The sequence below is a fragment of the Schistocerca piceifrons genome, unplaced genomic scaffold (assembly GCF_021461385.2).
Source record: "Schistocerca piceifrons isolate TAMUIC-IGC-003096 unplaced genomic scaffold, iqSchPice1.1 HiC_scaffold_2171, whole genome shotgun sequence".
NCBI classification, from domain to species: domain Eukaryota; kingdom Metazoa; phylum Arthropoda; class Insecta; order Orthoptera; family Acrididae; genus Schistocerca; species Schistocerca piceifrons.
Window position 1 is genome coordinate 2,865,355 of NW_025728088.1, and position 17,769 is coordinate 2,883,123.

General features: G+C 40.2%; 1 protein-coding gene across 4 annotated transcripts in view; it reads left to right on the top strand.

Moving 5' to 3' along the window:
- Positions 1–17,769, top strand: part of LOC124742183 — a 103,516-nt gene that overhangs the window by 70,196 nt on the left and 15,551 nt on the right. For all 4 annotated transcript variants that reach the window (XM_047248764.1, XM_047248762.1, XM_047248763.1 and 1 more), the window contains 3 exons: positions 941–1,126; positions 6,544–6,723; positions 12,733–12,972. In XM_047248764.1, the coding sequence (XP_047104720.1) occupies positions 941–1,126; positions 6,544–6,723; positions 12,733–12,972 (606 nt within the window). The remainder of the gene's footprint in view (positions 1–940; positions 1,127–6,543; positions 6,724–12,732; positions 12,973–17,769) is intronic.

The following is a 17,769-nucleotide window of genomic DNA, read 5'->3' on the forward strand; positions in this document are numbered from 1 at the left end:
CCTTTTTTCCCCCTAAGGTAAGTCTTTCCGCTCCTGGGTTTATAATGACTCCTTACCCTCTCCCTTAAAACCCACATCCTTTCGTCTTTCCCTCTCCTTCCCTCTTTCCTGACGAAGGAACCGTTTGTTGCAAAAGCTTGAATTTAGTGTGTATGTTTGTGTTTGTTTGTGTGTCTATCGACCTGCCAGTGCTTTTGTTTGGTAAGTCACATCTTCTTTGTTTTTAGATATATTTTTCCCACGTGGAATGATGAGACTTACCAAACAAAAGCACTGACACACAAAAAAACAAACACACACACAAAATTCAAGCTTTCGCAACAAACTGTTGCCTCATCAGGAAAGAGGGGTGGAGAGGGAAAGAAAAATATATCTAAAAACAAAGATGTGTGACTTACCGAACGAAAGCGCTGGCAGATCGATAGGCACCTATATATATAAAAACAAAGATGATGTGACTTACCAAACGAAAGCACTGGCATGTCGATAGACACACAAACATAAACACAAAATTGTAGCTTTCGCAACCAACGGTTGCCTCATCAGGAAAGAGGGAAGGAGAGGGAAAGACGAAAGGATTTGGGTTTTAAGGGAGAGGGTAAGGAGTCATTCCAATCCCGGGAGCGGAAAGACTATTTTGTACCCAACAGAAGGCCTAGTACCCAGTGCCCTGACACTCACCACGATGTCTGATGTATACCCACGCAATCTGTCCCTCACAGGTATACTTTCGATGCAAATTAATGTGGTGGTAATAGTAATGATGTCGTATTTCAGTGGCAAGTGATGTAAAGGTGAGAGTCGAACACAGAAATGTTACAAATGCAGAATAAGAACCCTTAATTTGGAATTGGAATATAGTGTATGCCGTTTGTGTGGTCTCCTCAAATGTGACAGAAGACGAATAATTTTCACGAGCCCCATTTCTGTTGTTACACAGGCACGTCATACCGTTGCTGCCGGTATATGCCGACAGCTTGGAACGTCTGGAACTTTATGAGTACGACATAGTCCGCAACTCGGCCAGAGAGGCGTTCACTACCGTCGGAAGCTTGAAGCACTTGTGGGAACTCAGGATGTCCGTCCCCGATCGAATACCGCCCGGAACAGCTGCTCTGGCTTTTACGTAAGTGACCCATCAAGTAGGTAACTGCTGTATTTACCTGATTATAAGATGAGGTTTTTTTTTCCAAATTTGCCATTCAGAAAATATGAGATCGAGTAATATTGGCAGATTAAACTATTGCTGCTGAGATTAACATTTTAACATTGTTTAATAGAGTATATAGAGGGTATCCTACATTTACAGATGAAGCTTTGCTAGCTGAGGTCACGTGCAGGTTTATTTTGAAGAATTCAGAAGGGCAGGGCCGGGCAAACGATATTTGCATCGAAAGAGTCTCGAGGTTTCCCGATAGAAACATTAATACTAATTTTTAAGTAAACATAACATTCAAAAGCGGAAATGTTGTCCTTCAAAAAACATTACTCGATTCTGACCCCAGATCAATATTTTATTTGATTATGAGAGACTGGAAGGATTTATCAAGTGCATTGCAAGTGAGAAATTCAGTTGCTGTTCGTGTATTAGAACAATGGGTGAAACATTACCAACTTTTAATCAGGTTTAGAACATGGTGACATTCAGATGAGAAGAGAGGAAAATTAATCCAGAATTAGATTTCTAATTAACAAAATAAATCGTATTAGGTTGACTGTAAATTATAGTGGCGAGACTCATCAGGAGATAGTACTGACAGACGTCAGTAGATCGTGGGGTAAGCAATAGTTAAAGAATTGGACCGAATCATGATTGTGAACTTTATTTATGTATCGGTTGTGGTTGTCATTGTTGTTACATCTGACTTGCACTCTGAAAATATTGTAGTACACGTTCCACAGTCTCGAGCAGCACTATACGAGGCTCGGTGGGGGAACAGCTTGGCAGGGAACTAGGATGAGTGTGGGGAGGGGAATAGAACAGAAGAGAATCTTTTGTGGTGTCACCACCAGACACCACACTTGCTAGGTGGTAGCCTTTAAATCGGCTGCGGTCCGTTAGTATATGTCGGACCTGCTTCAGATACGTCATTTGCTATGACCTAGCAAGGTGCCATATTCAGTTACTATAATCTGAACACATAATATTGTGAATCATGTACCGTCAAGAGCAGTGTTCATCATTAATGGATTAAAGTTAAGTATCAAACTAATTATGTCCACTTTCTGAATTCTAATTCCTTGTCATGTTCCAGATCTCACGTCAATATAGTTCTTCCCTCCTTACGCCAGCCTGCATGAGCTAAAATGCGTGCCTTTTGGCCTCCTCTCGTAACACGGTGTTGACTCTTCAGCCAACACAACATCTTTATTGTCACATGACATGTTATATACAGTCGTTTGATTGAAATATTGGTCACTCATCAATGAATAATTCTGTGCCTACCTAAGGATACCTAAAACAAGATACATTAAAATAACGCATATGGAAGTATTTTTCATGTTTGTTTCTGTAGTTTATAAATATGGACATACCTCAAGGACCACATATTTCCATAAATGTAATATATGTGTTTACATCTACATATTTAGATACATAGTTCTCATGATAGTTTACAAGTATCGACACATTTAAAAAGAACATATACCTCCAGTAAAAGGGAACATAAGCATATACATAGAACGTAATGTAGAAAAAACAGGAAAACAAAACAGATATATTATCTCCTACTTGTCTCTGTTTATAAAATCATCCACACTGTAGTAGCAGTTGGCTTTTTAAATATTTTCAATGTTTGCACAGGTAGATTCTAGCTTACAGTCCTTCATCTTTGAATGGATTTTATTTGCTAAGCTTCAAAGCCATGTAATATGCAGTATTTTCAGATAATGGTAGTCTACGGCAATGTGACATGTAATCTTGTTTGTGTTTTGTTGGATAAGTATGTGTAAATGAATTTCCCTCAAAAAGATGTGGGTTTCTTAACTCAGAGAAGTGTTTCATATATAAACATGGAAGGAATGGTCAGAAAGTCAAGGCTTGCAAATAAAGGTTTGTTCCAGTCATAGCTCTGATAATTTTTTTTCTGTAGCTTGAACACTCTTAGGTGGCTTCCTTTTCAACTCCCCAAAAAATTATGTCATACCTTACAACTGATATAAAATATGTATGATACACAATTTTCCTAACAGCTAAGTCAGTTACTTTATTCAGAACCCTCATTGCATAAACAAAACTATTTAACTGCTTCAGTAAGCAATCCACATGATCAGTCTGTTTTGTTTTCTGTGCTAATTCTTCAGTGTTTTTACAGCAGACTACTGCTGTCGAGTCATCTGCATACAGAATCGTATCTGAAGTTACCTTACCTGGTGTGTCATTTATATAGTAATGGGCCTTGTATGGACCCCTGGGGTACACCTGCATGTATTTCCTTCCAACTAGAGCAAGCTTTCTTGCCCTTATGTTGTATGACTACCCCCTGTTTCCTATTTTTGAGATATGACTTGAACTAATTTAAAGATTTTTCATGGACACCATAAGAAGCTAATTTGAGGGGCAGCTGCGTATGGTTCACCATAGCAAATGCCTTACTGAGGTCACATAAGATACCTGATATGCCAACCGTGGTAATCTGTACCACATACTCTGTCTCTTTTTGTACATCTTCCATGTTTAAACTGCAGTTTGCCTGAATGCACATGTATTCAGAACTGAATTGACTTTAAAACTGGACAAACACACAATAGTAGTATTAACTTCTGCAGCAGACAGTTAGTCTACATAGGGGCCAGTGGCGTAGTTGTGTGTTTCCCGCTGTAGTGTTATCGATGTTCACTGTGATGTATGACGGGTGTGAAAGGATATGTGTCAGCTGTCAGTTCTATGTAGCTAATGAGAGAGCAGTGAGCAGATTATGTGTTTGGAATTGTCACACCTGTACAAAAGCAAAATCCTACACGTATTTGGATGAAAACAGCCATATTCTGAGGTCATCACATCAGAACAACTCACAGTTAATTCAATTAAAATGGCATAAATTTAGAACAGGTATAATGTTAACTCTTTAGGCAAATACTTTGTCAATAAAACAGTTTGTAATTTTGATTGGTCAAGAATATGTTAAAAATTAATTTTTCTTAAGAAGCCAGTCAAATTAAAGGGGGGCTCGTCTTAAAGTTGGGGTCATCTTACCCTTGCATATGTACAGTATGGTGTGCTGTTTGTTACTGAAAACATGTACTGAGCCAGCAGGGGTTAGGTCTCTCAGCTGTCAGGGTTACTCACAAATTTGGTGGCTTCAAATCAACCAGCCAAAGATCTGGCAGTTCTAATGTAAATATTATGAAGTAAAGGAAGCCTCTCACTGCACTAGATAGCAGAAGTGTAGAGTTTTTCAGAAGAAACCCTTTGGCAAGTTAGAGGGGACACACACACACACACACACACACACACACACACACACACACACAGACACACACACAGAGAGAGAGAGAGAGAGAGAGAGAGAGAGAGAGAGAGAGACAGAGACAGAGACACACACACAGAGAGAGAGAGAGAGAGAGAGAGAGAGAGAGAGAGAGAGTGTAACAATTTTTGTTTTTCATATTCATGTTTCCAAAAAACGCTTAAAGAAAAGTTTTCACAATTCCTGTTGCAGGTTCCTAAGGGTTGTGCAGGTGACTTGGCAGAACAAATCTGATGAGGAACCCATGTCTGCAAATTTACCATTTGGATGTAAAATAAGTTTGAAGGTTGGATCACTTTCATATCTTCCACTTCACTGTGTGCAGACACGCACACAGTGGAGGTAATGAGCTCCGACTCGCGTGCTGTAGGAGCACACGATACAGTCAGTGTTTAGAATATTCATCTTAGTGTTCCATTCTACGTGGTGAAGGACATTCTCTTCAAAGTAGAGAGTTTGGCCGGTCTGTGAAACACCGCAGATCGCTGTAGTTGTGAACGTACTGACCAGTGAACGTACTTGCAGCCATTGTTGGAGTCAGAGGAAAATAGTACGTGATGTCATAATTACAACAGCGTGTGAGAACGGCACATTCTTCTCAATAGGTGCGCGCACTGGGAAGTGGTAGATTCAAAAGTGTTCTAATCTTCAAACTTATTTTACATCTCAAGAGGCGCGAGTTCATTATTAAAAACTTGCATACTAAGTCCCCTCTCCAAGTCCTAGAAGACAGCAATAGGAATTGTAAAACACTTTGTTGCCAATAAAAAACAGAAAGCATACAGAAAGCAGAATCTGGACTGAGGATCAAAGTAAACAAATAATATGAACACAGGTCTCGTACCAGTCGGCCACAGTCAGTGAGGCCTTTATCTCGAGGCACATCTGTGGTAACGGGTGAAACTTTGGCGTGACACATACCACTGCTGTATACATTTTAAGAAACTTTTATTTTCACAGACTCAGTTGTATGACATAAATGACTGAGTTGTTTGGTCATATGAAAGACAGAGAACAACAACCTGACTGATCGATTCAGACCACAGAAGAGGACACAGAATTGACAAACATTTTCTGAATAACTGTAGGTCATAACTGCACCGTTGTGGAGCTACAGCTGATCGGTGACGAGAGCACGGAAAAGTGTGTGCTCTGAGCACAGTTACTACTTAAATTAGCTGCAGATGATAGTATCAGCTGGTCTGTCAAACTTGGTAAAACTTTAAATACATATCCACGGCTAGTTACCTGACACACGAATTTTCTGTTATGTTTACTGTTTAATGGTAGACTGTTAAATCCAATTATGCTAATAGTACTGTAATGTCAATAATAAGATACTAATTGGTACTGGAGAAACAGGACTGCATGTAGATAGTTGACATGAGGTACTGTAAGATCCAGTGTTGTTAATACTGAAATGTATAGGCTACATGTTTGTTTTTTTGTCATGTAGAGATAACCTGAATTAACTTTTATTCTAACAACTTCAGTAGCACCGATTCTGACAAAATTACACAACTAGACACATCCTCGCAGCTGACCGGCTGCTGTTCTACAGCGGGAGCTTCCCGACGGTGCATTTCTGACCCGTGGTTCTCTATTGCTCAAATCGAGGTCGCCAATGTTGCTCCACTCTCGTGTTATGGCCAGTTTTATTTTCCCATACTATATAATGATCACCTCAATATCCGCGTGTCCCCACTGTCCGTGATCAGTCGAACATATATGAAACAAATTTAAATTAGAATTTTGATACCTGGAAAATTAATATAGTTACAATTTCCCTATTTTTTAGTGTTCTAAAATTGTACTTGGTGCAAATCAGATAGCGCCTCGGTTCATTTGACGTGGATGTTTCCAAAAAATGTAGTGTTGTGACCCTACCCTTTCGTGAGAGTTACTTTGCTGTGGCAACTGATCAGTGTCCTGAAGTTATCAAAATTGGTGAGCAGGGTGTGTTCTGTCATTGTAAGCAGAATGTGTCAGGTTGCTGTTTCTTATTTCTTCCCCCCATTATAAAGACAAAATAATGTGACACAACATAAACTATGTACTCGATTCTATTTTTAAGGAATGGAGGACTGCCACAACTGAAAGTGCTGGATCTACCACACGGATACATTGTGGAAGATAACACAGTAATTGCCATCAGCCATGGATGTCCCGGTTTGCGGCAGCTCTCCGTCACTCACGCTACGAAGCTGTCACCTGCTGCCTTCTCGGAGATCGACCGTCTAGAACATCTTGAAATGTAAGTGATGTTGCTGGCTTTGCAGTGTAGTGCAGACAGAGTATTTTGCTGAATAATGAAAACGTAACTGGTGAAGTAGTACAGAATCGTGTGAGTTACTCATAAATGTTGTGACTGAAATTGTGTTGAAAAAGAATTGTAAGTCAAGACATTAAATAAAATATGCAGCTGGCCATTAAAACTGCAATATGACTGAGGTAGAGTGCAACAATTGTCAAACACGCATGAAGTTTACTACTGTTTTTACCCAAGTATAAGACGATCCGAAAGGCTTCTTTAGAAACATTTATTTTAACATACCCTGACTAATCAGAGTAACAAACTGTTTTATTGACATTATGTATCTGCCTAAAATTCCAGTTTTGACTGTCTACATTTTGATAATACAAGGAGAATTAACCCCTTAATATATATATTTTTTTTTTTCAAATTACGTTCCAAAAATGATATTTTTTATTAATGAAAAACATTATATACTGAAAGACATTACATACTGAAATATAAAGATGGGTTTTAGAGCTCAAAATTATAAGTTACAAAATTTTGAAAATCACCAATAGTAAAATCCTGAGGATACTGGTGCACTAGACTTCGATTGAAATATCTGAAACTTGGAGTCATTTTTAGGTTTCTGTGCAGCTGTCAATTCTAAGTGTGGATTTCACAACGGTTTCCTGTGAACAGAAATCTCGTAGAAGCTGGCCAGAGCACAATGGACGTATTTATCTCGTACCACCAGCAAGTACTTGTCGCTCGACTGGCAAACTGTTGTCACTTTCGGTCTCGAATTAAATAACGCCACATTCTTCTTCACTTTCTAAGGTGCAGTAAATGAAGCAGGGAAAAATGAATACAAACGTCTCAAAAATGAGATTGACAGGAAGTGCAAAATGGCTAAGCAGGGATGGCTAGAGGACAAATGTAAGGATGTAGAGGCTTATCTCAAGAGGAGTAAGATAGATACTGATTACAGGAAAATTAAAGATCTTTGGAGAAAAGAGAACCACTTGTATGAATATCAAGAGCTCAGATGGAAACCCAGTTCTAAGGGAAATCAGAAAGGTGGAAGGAGTATATAGAGGGTTTATACAGGGGCGATGTTCTTGAGGACAATATTATAGAAATAGAAGAGAATGTAGATGAAGATGAAATGGGAGATATGATACTGCATGAAGAGTTTGACAGAGCACTGAAAGTCCTGAGTTGAAACAAGGCCCTGGGAGTAGACAACATTCCATTAGAACTACCGACAGCCTTGGGAGAGCCAGTCCTGACAAAACTCTACCATCTGGTGAGCAAGATGTATGAGACAGGCGAAATACCCTCAGACTTGAAGAAGAATATAATAATTCTAATCCCAAAGAAAGCAGGTGTTGACAGATGTGAAAATTACTGAACTATCACGTTAATAAGTCATGGCTGCAAAATACTAACGTGAATTCTTTACAGACGAATGGAAAAACTGGTAGAAGCGGACCTTGGGGAAGATCAGTTTGGATTCCGTAGAAATGTTGGAACACATGACGCAATACTGACCCTACGACTTATCTTAGAAGAAATATTAAGGTAAGGCAAACATACGTTTCTAGCATTTGTAGACTTAGAGAAAGCTTTTGACAATGTTGACTGGAATACTGTCTTTCAAATTCAGCAGGTGGCAGGGGTAAAATACAGGGAGCGAAAGGCTAATTACAATTTGTACAGAAAGCAGATGGCTGTTATAAGAGTCGAGGGGTATGAAAGGGAAGCAGTGGTTGGGAAGGGAGTGAGACAGGGTTGTAGCCTCCTCTGATGTTATTCAATCTGTATATTGAGCAAGCAGTAAAGGAAACAAAAGAAAAGTTCGGAGTAGGTATTAAAATCCATGGAGAAGAAATAAAAACTTTGAGGTTCACCGATGGCATTGTAATTCTGTCAGAGACAGCAAAGGACTTGGAGGAGCAGTTGAACGGAATGGACAATGTCTTGAAAGGAGGATCTAAGATGAACATCAACAAAAGCAAAATGAGGTCTCGCGTCCGTCGGCCGTCGTAATTTAATATATTATTATTGTTATTATTATTTTTTGATTGTTGCCGACTTACGTGGCGGGCCTTCATAAAAATGATATTTAAGTTGAACAATGTAATAAACTTTTCATATAAATTTCCTCGGCTAGTCAGTTGACGTTAAAGCAAAAGATCTTTAGTTATTAATTACAATTGCGGCCCACACACGCGCGAGAGTATTTTTCTTCTCTTTGTTTTTCCCTCTGTTCTGACATTCTTTCCTTTTCCCTTTCTTTCAGTTCTCTTTGTTGCTCTTGCTCATGGAGCATCTGAGCCAGTTTCTGATCTGTTTCCCTATCTCTTTCTTCTAACCTGCGCAGAAATTCTGCAAATGGGTCTGCAATCGGTGAGCATACTGGTGCCCCGCTTAATCTAGCACTCGATTGGCCCCCCTGCCCAGGCAGTGGAGTTGTTACTCTATTCCCATTCTGCTGTGGAGCGTCATTCACCGACCACCGATCCTCGCCCCCCGCTCCGGAAATTATGTTATCCGAGGCGGTGGCTTGGGATTCGTTTACGTATTGCAAATGATCCTCACTTTCCATATTAACAGAATTTTGTTCTTCTGGTACGGATGCTTTAGGTTGTCCTATCTTACCCATACTAAATTCACTTTAAGCCACTGACGAATCTTTAACACTGATACACACACGATTAATTATCCCCTCCAAAAATAAACACATAAATACACAAAACGAATAATTATCCCCTCCAAAAATAAACACATAAATACACAAAACACCGAAGGTATCTCATGTGCACATGGGATCGATATTCCGCACAGAGCTACACAGGATGCTTGCACAATAGGCCTTACCTTACTTATTTTTCTTTCTCGCAATCCTTTTTCTTTTCTACACTTTTCCTCTCCAGATCTCCTCAGGGTGTGGTTTTGTTGTTGTACATGTAAAAGAATTCATACAAGCATTAATATTTTACAACAATTAGACACATACATAATTACATTCATTACAATAGAATCATATTAATCGGGCCCCAAAGTTGCGGCGCCAATCTCGCGTCCGTCGGCCGTCGTAATTTAATGTATATATTATTATTGTTATTATTATTTTTTGATTGTTGCCGACTTACGTGGTGGGTCTTAATAAAAATGATATTTAAGTTGAACAATGTAATAAACTCGGCTAGTCAGTTCACTTTAAAGCAAGAAATCTTTAGTTATTAATTAAAATTGCGGCCCACACACGCGCGAGAGTATTTTTCTTACCTCCGTTAACCATTGTATTGTAGTCAGAGTCCTGGCTCTGGGTCTCGGCTATGCTACTGAAAATAAGAATCTTAAAGCTAAGTATTTCTGCAACTTCGTGCGGCTGTGGAGAAAAATTAATATTATGCTAATAGCGGGCGAGTTTTCCGCTTCCGCTAATTTTTCATAAGTTAATATCGCCACGTAATGGCGTCGTTGGCTGCATCGGCCGCTGCGATTGTTGAGCTGTAAATTACTTGAATGCAGGTTAATTCAAGGAAGGTGGACATGAAATCGGGATCACCTCTTACAAATTAAAAGTGCACAATAATATTAAATCGTTATATTATATGTTTAACTCATACAAATATGCTTACATTTGTCAGCACACGCAAGATGTCCCTCTAGACACATTCAAGACAAAAGAAGAAGTGAAAAGCGACTAAAAAATTAACAAAAGAGTGTAACTGGGCGTCTCTTTAGATCATTCTGTCATAAATTATTTCTTTGCAATCTAAACCTACACAGAGAAATTATTATTTTACGGCTACACGAAAAAAAAAATCTCTTACAAATTATGAATGTCTTCTTTAGAAATATTGTCTTTTTGTAGTATGGCACTGGGGACGCTATAGAGGCTAATGGAATGTAGTCGAATTAAGTCGGGTGATGCTGAGGGAATTAGATTAGGAAATGAGACACTTAAAGTAGTAAAGGAGTTTTGCTGTTTGGGGAGCAAAATAACTGAAGATGGTCGAAGTAGAGAGGATGTAAAATGTAGACTGGCAATGGCATGGAAAATGTTTCTGAAGAAGAGAAATTTGTTAACGTTGAGTATTGATTTAAGTGTTAGCCATGTATGGAAGTGAAACATGGACGATAAATAGTTTAGACAAGAAGAGAATAGAAGCTTTTGAAATGTGGTGCTACAGAAGAATGCTGAAGATTAGATGGGTAGATCACATAACCAATGAGGTGGTACTGAATAGGATTGGGGAGAAGAGGAGTTTGTGGCACAACTTGACTAGAAGAAGGGACCGGTTGGTAGGACATGTTCTGAGGCATCAAGGGATCACCAATTTAGTGTTGGAGGGCAGCGTGGAGGGTAAAAATCGTAGAGGGAGACCAAGAGATGAATACACCAAGCAGATTCAGAAGGATGTAGGCTGCAGTAGGTACTGGGAGATGAAGAAGCTTGCACAGGATAGAGTAGCATGGAGAGCTGCATCAAACCAGTCTCAGGGCTGAAGACCACAACAACAACAACAACAACAACAACAACAACAACGTGCTTAAATTCAATGTCAGACTTAGGATCACTGTAGTAAACCTAAACAACAATACAGGAGAAAGGCTGGAATGCACGTGTTTAATTGTCGAGCATCTAAAGCTGCACACAGTAAAGATGGTACCGAGTGGCAACCACCACGACAGCCAGGTGCAAACGCAGTACCAGATGCTCTATAGTGGCTGAACACTTAACTATCAGTGCTGAAACAGGTATAAATGGAGTTCTACTTTTTCACAGGTCTATTTATAAGCTGCCCAAGTACACTATGGATTTTTAGTATCTGTCAGAATAATAAAACCGAGGTAACTCAGGGTTTTATGATAAGGAGTTAAAATAAAGGAAAAGATATGGTTTTCATTAATATTTGGACTGTTTTCTTTTCTACCTATTTTGCTTCTAACCCAGTTTTTTTGTGGTACCACTGTTTTTAATCATTATCCTGACAGTACAGCTGTGAAATTTATATCTTTGCTGTCACAATTATTTGCCTGTTTATTCAGAATACATTGCAATTTCAAAGGTTTTGGTGGGACCTGAGAAGGCATCTGTCATCCCTCCCTCCACCCTTTCCCTGCCCTTCCAAATTCTTCAGAATTGACCTGCATGTGACCTCAGAGTCAAAGCTTCATCTCTAAATGTATTATGACCTCTATATGCTCTACAAAACAATGTGAAAATGTTGACTGTGAATACGAGATGAAATGATCCTGCAGTTTAGGAGTGATGAGTTTGGGAAAAGCCTCATCTTATAATCGGGTAAATGCGGTAAACATTTGTATATGCAAAGAATCGGCATTTCAGTGCAATCGTGCAAAATTCTTAGCGAAACCTCTACCTACATTCTTTATGTAAGGAAATATTACAATGGTGGTTTCTCTGCACTGGAGCATAAAAGCCTTTACAGTTCCCAGGACTGATAAATTTTATAGCTCAATGGAAAAGTATATTGTCTCTTAACATGGAAAAAATGTACTTTCACCCAAGGGATAGTGTATTTTCTCTAGGCAAAAAGTGTGTTTTTGTTAAAGAAATAAAGAAAATTTTTTCTTCTCAATGCATAACCCTGAAGTTTCTCATTGTGAGATAGTGGCTAACGTAGCATTTTGCTCTTTTCCATTGTGTTAACAATGGCTTGCTGATTATAAAGCCTGATGTTCAGGCTATCTCAAGGAGTAGGGTATCGTCATCAATGTTGCAAATCTTTGCTTCAGATCTTGTGTAAGGTGTTGTTTTTGTGACTTTTCCTTTATGACAGTCATGCCACTTTGTAGGTGTATTTGTCATCACCCTCACCTTAGACTTAAGTTTAATTTTGGAACAATTTTACTTGAAGATGTACAATAATTTTGATTTACATGAAAAATGCTCTGTCTCAAAGGTGACAGCTAGGAGTAAAATTCATCATATTTATTTCTGACAACTTGTTCCCATGTAAACGATAGTGCACTTGTGGTTTGTTCCAGACTAGATGTGACAGGTTGTAGGAGACTCGGCGGAGGCCTATTCCCCTGCCTCGTTGGGCTACCGCGACTTCACACGTTGCGAATGGGTACCATGTATTTCGGTACCACGTATTTTACAGAGTTGCAGCCAGGTGTGAGCAGCATCCTCAAATTGTCAGGTTTGCGCTGTCTGACATTCGATTATTCGGATGTTACTGGAGTGCCTTTTGATAAGTTTCCGGAGAATCTCATCAGTCTCAGGTAAGGAAAGATCTGTGTCTACATAATTACTTTGCAGGTTCAAGCTTTGGAAACTGCAGGTTGGAATAAGAATAATATAAGGAAAAGGATAGATTCTTACTCACAACAAAGGTGACCTGTCGAGAAGCAGAAATGCGCGACAGAAAGACTGTTACACAGTATAGCTTTCGATGAGAGAGAGAGAGAGAGAGAGAGAGAGAGAGAGAGAGAGAGAAGCACACCTCATGCACACATGTCCACTCCCACCAGTAGGTCTGACTGGAACGCAACTGTCACATTAATAGCAATCTGAACCATGGACCTTGCCGTTGGTGGGGAGGCTTGCATGTCTCAGCGATACAGATAGCCGTACCATAGGTGCAACCACAACAGAGGGGTATCTGTTGAGAGGCCAGACAAATGTGTGGTTCCTGAAGAGGGGCAGCAGCCTTTTCAGTAGTTGCAGGGGCCACAGTCTGGATGATTGACTGATCTGGCCTTGTAACACTAACCAAAACGGCCTTGCTGTGCTGGTACTGCGAACTGCTGAAAGCAAGGGCAAACTACAGCCGTAATTTTTCCCGAGGGCATGCAGCTTTACTGTATGGTTAAATGATGATGGCGTCCTCTTGGGTAAAATATTCTGGAGGTAAAATAGTCCCCCATTCGGATCTCCAGGCAGGGACTACTCAGGAGGACGTCGTTATCAGGAGAAATAAAACTGGCGCTCTATGGATCGGAGCGTGGAATGTCAGATCCCTTAATCGGGCAGGTAGGTTAGAAAATTTAAAAAGGGAAATTGATAGGTTATAGTTAGATATAGTGGGGATTAGTGAAGTTCGGTGGCAAGAGGGACAAGAGTTTAGATCAAGTGAATACAGGGTTATAAATACAAAATCAAATAGGGGTAATGCAGGAGTAGGTTTAATAATGAATAAAAAAATAGGAGTGCAGGTAAGCTACTACAAACAGCATAGTGAACGCATTACTGTGGCCAAGATAGACACAAAGCCCACGCCTACTACAGTAGTACAAGTTTATATGCCAACTAGCTCTGCAGATGATGAAGAAATTGATTAAATGTATGATGAGATAAAAGAAATTATTCAGGTAGTGAAGGGAGACGAAAATTTAATAGTCATGGGTGACTGGAATTCGAGAGTAGGAAAAGGGAGAGAAGGAAACATAGTAGGTGAATATGGATTGGGGGTAAGGAATGAAAGAGGAAACCGCCTGATAGAATTTTGCACAGAGCACAACTTAACCATAGCTAACACTTGGTTTAGCAATCATGATAGAAGGTTGTATACATGGAAGAACCCTGGAGATACTAAAAGGTATCAGATAGATTATATAATGGTAAGACAGAGATTTAGGAACCAGGTTTTAAATTGTAAAACATTTCCAGGGGCAGATGTGGACTCTGACCACAATCTATTGGTTATGAACTGTAGATTAAAACTGAAGAAACTGCAAAAAGGTGGGAATTCAAGGAAATGGGACCTGGATAAACTGACTAAACCAGAGGTTGTACAGAGTTTCAGGGAGAGCGTAAGGGAACAATTGACAGGAATTGGGGAAAGAAATACAGTAGAAGAAGAATGGGTAGCTCTGAGGGATGAAGTAGTGAAGGCAGCAGAGTACCAAGTAGGTAAAAAGACAACGGCTAATAGAAATCCTTGGGTAACAGAAGAAATATTGAATTTAATTGATGAAAGGAGAAAATATAAAACTGCAGTAAATGAAGCAGGCAAAAAGGAATACAAACGTCTCAAAAATGAGATCGACAGGAAGTGCAAAATGGCTAAGCAGGGATGGCTACAGGACAAATGTAAGGATGTAGAGGCTTATCTTGCTAGGGGTAAGATAGATACTGCCTACAGGAAAATTAAAGAGACCTTTGGAGAAAAGAGAACCACTTGTATGAATATCAAGAGCTCAGACAGAAACCCAGTTCTCAGGGAAAGAAGGGAAAGCAGAAAGGTGGAAGGAGTATATAGAGGGTCTATACAAGGGTGATGTACTTGAGGACAATATTATGGAAATAGAAGAGGATGTAGATGAAGATGAAATGGGAGATACGATACTGCGTGAAGAGTTTGACAGAGCACTGAAAGACCCGAGTCGAAACAGGCCCCCAGGAGTAGACAGCATTCCATTAGAACTACTGATGGCCTTGGCAGAGCCAGTCCTGACAAAACTCTACCATCTGGTGAGCAAAGCGTATGAGACAGGCGTAAGTAATACCCTTAGGTTTCAAGAAGAATATAATAATTACAATCCCAAAGAAAGCAGGTGTTGGCAGATGTGAAAATTACCGATCTATCCTGTGAATTTTAACTTATTTTATGTTTAATCAAGAATTTTTTGAACAGACTGATGGTGTCGCCATGGGTAGCCCCCTGTCTCCTTTGGTGGCCAACCTTTTTATGAAGGATTTTGAAGAGAGAGCGCTTGAATCAGCTGCCCTGAAGCCAACTGTTTTTTGGCGGTATGTGGATGACACTTTCATAGTGTGGCCTCATGGAGAAGATAAATTAATGGAGTTTCTACATCACCTCAACTCCATTCATAGCAACATCCTGTTCACCATGGAAATAGAGAAAGATGGTTGTTTGCCTTTCTCGGATGTCCTGGTCGAAGGATGAATGATGGTTCTCTAGGGCATTCAGTTTACCGGAAACCCACTTGTACTGATTTGTACCTGCAAGCATCGAGTTGCCATCACCCATCACAAACCATGAATTTGCTTAAAACACTTGTTCATAGAGCTCATACTGTCTCAGATCTAGATAGCTTACCTCAAGAATTCGCCCATCTAAAGACAGTACTCAGCGAAAATGGGTATTCCATCCGGCAGATTAACAGGGCACTAACAATTAAAACTAAGAAGCAGGAAGAGAATAAAGAGGAGAACATTCCAGAACCATCTTTAGCTTTTCTTCCTTTTGTTGGTAACACTTCGTTTAAAATAGCAAGAATCCTCTGCTGAACATGGTATTTCTACTGGACATTCAATGGAGTATGAGAAAACAATGATTTTGTCTACAGCAACGTCTTTCTGGGACTCCATTATTGAAGAACCCGTAGAAATACGACTGGCAGAAAATCTGTTAAACTGTGACAGCGGCTACCAGCTGGACAGTGCATGGAATCCTGTCATCTCCACAATTTGCTCAAATCGAAGACGACCGAGTGCATCGACGGCCGTGGCAAACAGCAACGCAGAGGGCGACTGAGTTCCGCTATTCACCAGCGAGGGCGCGGCCGGCGGGCAGTGTGGTTCAACTATCAAGCTTTCGATGCATGCGCAGAATAGTTACAGTACGCTATATATTGTGGAATGGAGGACGTTTTCGCGTCTGCGACAGCTCAGCTGAAGGTGACTGGCAGGTGCCCAGTTGACATATCGTGCGAAGTATTGAACGACGACCGGCTGCAAGCCCGAAATTTGTTTGAACTACCGACCTATCCATTTAATATGCCACAGCTGCAAACTACTAACACGAATTCTTTACAGATGAATGGAAAAACTGGTAGAAGCCGACCTCGGGGAAGATCAGTTTGGATTCCGTAGGAATGTTGGAACACGTGAGGCCATACTGACCCTACGACTTATCTTAGAAGAAAGATTAAAGAAAGACAAACCTACATTTGTAGACTTAGAGAAAGCTTTTGACAATGTTGACTGGAATACTCTCTTTCAAATTCTAAAGGTGGCAGGGGTAAAATACAGGGAGCGAAAGGCTATTTACAATTTGTACAGGAACCAGATGGCAGTTATAAGAGTCGAGGGGCTTGAAAGGGAAGCAGTGGTTGGGAAGGGAGTGAGACAGGGTTGTAGCCTCCCCCCGATGTTATTCAGTCTGTATATTAAGCAAGCAGTAAAGGAAACAAAAGAAAAGTTCGGAGTAGGTATTAAAATCCATGGAGAAGAAATAAAAACTTTGAGGTTTGCCGATGGCATTGTAATTCTGTCAGAGACAGCAAGGGACTTGGAGGAGCAGTTGAACGGAATGGACAGTGTCTTGAATGGAGGATATAAGATGAACATCAACAAAGCAAAACGAGGATAATGGAATGTAGTCGAATTAAGTCTGGTGATGCTGAGGGAATTAGATTAGGAAATGAGACACTTAAAGTAGTAAATGAGTTTTGCTATTTGGGAAGCGAAATAACTGATGATGGTCCAAGTAGCGAGGATATAAAATGTAGACTGGCAGTGGCAAGGAAAGTTTTTATGAAGAAGAGAAATTTGTTAAAATCGAGTATAGATTTGTGAGGAAGTTGTTTCTGAAAGTATTTGTATCGAGTGTGGCCATGTATGGAAGTGAAACATGGACGATAAATAGTTTGGACAAGAAGAGAATAGAAGCTTTCAAAATGTGGTGCTACAGAAGAATGCTGAAGATTAGATGGGTAGATCACATAACTAATGAGGAGTTACTGAATAGAATTGGGGAGAAGAGGAGTTTGTGGCACAACTTGACTAGAAGAAGGGATTGGTTGGTAGGACATGTTCTGAGGCATCAAGGGATCACCAATTTAGCATTGGAGGGCAGCGTGGAGGGTAAAAATCGTAGAGGGAGACCAAGAGATGAATACACTAAGCAGATTCAGAGGGATGTAGGTTGCAGTAGGTACTGGGAGATGAAGAAGCTTGCACAGGATAGAGTCGCATGGAGAGCTGCATCAAACAAGTCTCAGGACTGAAGACCACAACAACAGGTGGGGGGAGAGAAGAAGACGGGCGGGGCATGCAGGGACTAGATGGAGGTACAGCAATACTGGCAGGTGCAGTGTTGGGAGGTGGAGGGA